We start from the raw sequence: 3,806 nt of genomic DNA on the forward strand, positions 1-3,806 counted from the left end.
CTTTCTCTTCTCTTTTCCACATCCAAAGGGCCAGTTCTTTTACCAAAAAAAAAAAAAAAAAGGCTAGTTGATTACCACCTTTTATCTTATACCCCATCTTTTTCCAACATGATAAAGTGATACCATCAAAGCAAGAGCTTGATCATGATATGCATCAATAATCAAATCCAGCAACAATAGATTGCAAAGATAGTAGCATGCATTGCTGCTCCCTAGGTTACATGTAACCCGTTTTGATTTGCTTGATCAGCAATACACGCACCCTAATATAGAAAGGATAATTCTTTGAAAAATTATAACTTTTTTGGTAAATGATTGAATATTCTCGGCCCAACTACAAAAGGTAGACACCCATTGCAGCTAATATTTTTATCTTTTATCGCAGTCATTTCTCACTAATACTGAATAATAGAACCTGTTAAAAATGATGCCTTTCCACAATGCAGGAGTCTTCAATCTGTATATTCTGTTCGTGATTGGTTATGGACAGCATTTGTATATACAGCAATGGTTGATTATCCAACCGCATCCAATTTTTTGATGCCTTTACCTGCTTATCCCATTAAGAGGTAATCTCTCCCTTCATATTATCCAATCGAATCCAATTTTTTTTTTATAGCAAAAAAAAAAAAAAAGAGAGGTAATCTCTCCCTTCATATTATCCAACCGAATCCAATTTTTTTTTTATAGCAAAAAAAAAAAAAAAAAAAAGGTAATCTCTCCCTTCATGTCTCTTGTGACAATAGTTGATGAGACATACTAAAAATAACATGAAAAAGTTACATGGATGATTTGTAACTGTACTACTGGTTAACTATCAGGAACCTATACCCTCAACTTTTAGAGAGGATTCAAGTATTACAGTTACACATCAACTATGCAAACTTTTCCCTTTGTGTGAGATAATTCATATTTTTTTTTGGGGAAACATGGAAAGATGTTAATTCTTGTTAATTAACTAATATATCCTTATTCCATAAAAAAATGATTTCATGCAGATTAGCCTACATAAGATATCAGGTGGAAATTCACATCTTACATATTTGAGGGATAAAGATATTGGTGTATTTCTTATGGAATATCGAGTCGTGGAGGAACATCTCCCTTTAAGTTCGCGTATGCATTTAATTTATATTCTTTCTGTGAAAACCACTAGTGAAAATGTGTTTAGTCCCATACTGACTATGTACTAGATAGATCTTAAATATCTATATAAGATCAAAAAATTCAAACAATATCTTTTAACTGTCTTTTTGAGTGTGATCCTAAATTATTACTCCTATGCTTGATAGTAGAGTAAATAAATTATAAAAGTTTTCTAAGCAAATGACTCACTCTAAACTTATAGATACAACATGAAAGCTTCAAAATTCCTTTAAATTAATTAATAATTGATAATTTCTCTTCTAGCATAGAAACATATATTATCATGTGGACTTTGGAAGGCCACACTGCTCAAGTAATATAACTCTTGGTTTCTGTTAGGTAGAAAGCCGAATTTCATTTGGCAAACTGTGAGGGTTTCATATGATCTCTTTTTGGATTGAAAAGTTTCATGTGAGTACTCCGTGCCTTTTTCTTTCTCATGAAGATGTGCAGGATTATTGATGGATTCCCGCAAGGGGCAAGCAAACTTACCAAGGTGTTTTCAGCTGCAAGCTTGTATTACAACTATTCTGGTGATCAATCATGCTTTGATATAGAAAATGGAACCGATCCTCATGGTCTCCATGGATGGGATTGGCAGGTAGAACCCTCTTCTTTTATAATTCTTTTTTAATATATTTAAACTTTTTTTCAAGAAATCCACATACTATGTGTTTTATTTTTTAAATTGATATTATTACTACAAAATTCATGCTATTTGTGATAACAGAATTGGTCACGAAAAGTTAAAATCTCATCACTAAAAATATCGATATTTAGGTTTTATGTATACTTCATGGCTAAAAGCTTTTGTGACAATAAGTTTTATGTATACCTTCATGGCTAAAAGCTTTTGTGACAATAAAGAGACTATCGTCACTAAATCTCAAAGTTGCTCACGACAATACTTTGTTGTCATCAAGTATGCTTATTTTTATGATAAAAAGTATTGTCATTAGGAGATATATATTTTGCCACATACATGCATATATAACTCATTCTCATGGTGACGAGGTTCTATTGTTTGGTGACAAAATAAGTGATTACAAAGTCCAAATTCGGTGATCATAAGACAATATCTGTTGTGACAAAAAATATTTTCATAGTATTTATTAAATCTGAACTATAGACTCATCAAACCCGTCTCTCTAACCACTCCACTAAATTAGGCTCATCTGGCAGACTCGATCGGGGTGGCCTAGTATCTATAGCAATTTTGATGAAAGCTTTTAAATATGCCTAAGTCCAAGATCCTGAATGACATAATATGTCCCCTGCACCGCAAAACTCTAATTCTCATTGACCACCTAAGTCCTTGTACAAATGTAGGAGGCTTCATGCACATAACAAAATATGATTTGAGACATAGTTAAATGTAGAAATGTGCTTTCCAAAGTTGTTATTGGTTCTACAGGCATGCACAGAGATGGTCATGCCCATGATATGCTCTAATGAGAGCATGTTCCCATCATCGAGCTATGATTACGATGAATTCGGAGATGAATGCATGGCAAAGTATGGAGTTCGACCAAGACCCCATTGGATCACTACAGAATATGGTGGCAATGTTAGTGCTCTCTCCTTCTACACATCCAATTTATCATTGTTTTATTTCAATAGTACAGATCTCAAAAAAGGAAAGGGTGCATGCTCTACAAAGAAATATTAAACCTCTTAAAAGATTACATCACAGAATATATACTATGATGAACCAAGAAGTAGTTTTTAATGCTTCCTTGGATGGTATCATTCGTTGTCATTTGGATGAGGGAAAGGGATTTGACTCTGGTTGGAGTCATCCGGGTAGCAGGTAAGAAAGCAGCAGCAGCAGCAACGACAATCACATAAGCTTGCACATCATGTAATAGGTTGTTAAATCTACAAGATCCTCTATATGACCATTGTTAGCATGCAAAGCCATAGGATTTTTTTTTTTTTTTTTAATTTTTAGAGAAAACTTACGAAAATTTCAGATTGTTATGCTTAATGGTCGTGGTGCAACAGAGAATCGATGCAGTACTTAAGAGATTTGGAAGCAACATCATTTTCTCTAATGGAATGAGAGATCCTTGGAGCAGAGGAGGGTAAGCAATTTTTCCAGAAGAGAAATTTGCGAACTTTAAGGCCAGCTTTAAATCTTTTATATATGCTTAAATCAAGATTTGGCTGTTATAGTCGGTTTCATAACTTGATACCTTGGCATTAAATGCAGGGTGCTCAGAAACATATCATCTAGCATCATCGCCCTGGTCACTGAGAAAGGTGAGCATCAAATGATCATAAGATCTTTTTTCCCCTCATTTTTGGTTCTTTCATAAGTATGAGCAACTATAGCTTAGTTTTGCCTTGAATAAATCTCCAAATATTTTGACCCTCATTCTTAGACCTCAATTAGGTGCTCCAGGTAATAATTAATGAAATATCTCCTTGTCTTGCAGGGCTCATCATCTAGATCTCCGATATGCCACAAAAGATGATCCAAAATGGCTTTTAGAGCAAAGGAAACAAGAAATTGACATCATCCAATCTTGGCTAGATCAGTATCATATAGATTTCAAGGAATGATTAATGATCATATAGATTTCAAGGATTATTTAATGATTTAAGTGCCATTGAAGCATTAAGATGCAAATATTTGAATAGGACAGAATAGATGAAAA

The 3,806-nt window shown here is 33.7% G+C and overlaps 1 protein-coding gene across 1 annotated transcript; it reads left to right on the forward strand.

Moving 5' to 3' along the window:
* The first annotated feature begins 1,301 nt into the window (after window positions 1–1,301).
* Window positions 1,302–3,806, forward strand: LOC140851955 (uncharacterized). The gene is made up of 5 exons (XM_073244410.1): window positions 1,302–1,747; window positions 2,561–2,713; window positions 3,151–3,230; window positions 3,359–3,408; window positions 3,584–3,806. The coding sequence occupies exons 1-5, from the start codon at window positions 1,586–1,588 to the stop codon at window positions 3,709–3,711; spliced, it is 573 nt and encodes a 190-aa protein (XP_073100511.1). The 5' UTR covers window positions 1,302–1,585; the 3' UTR covers window positions 3,712–3,806.

The sequence above is a fragment of the Elaeis guineensis genome, chromosome 10 (genome assembly GCF_000442705.2).
Source record: "Elaeis guineensis isolate ETL-2024a chromosome 10, EG11, whole genome shotgun sequence".
In the NCBI taxonomy this organism is placed as follows: Eukaryota; Viridiplantae; Streptophyta; class Magnoliopsida; order Arecales; family Arecaceae; genus Elaeis; species Elaeis guineensis.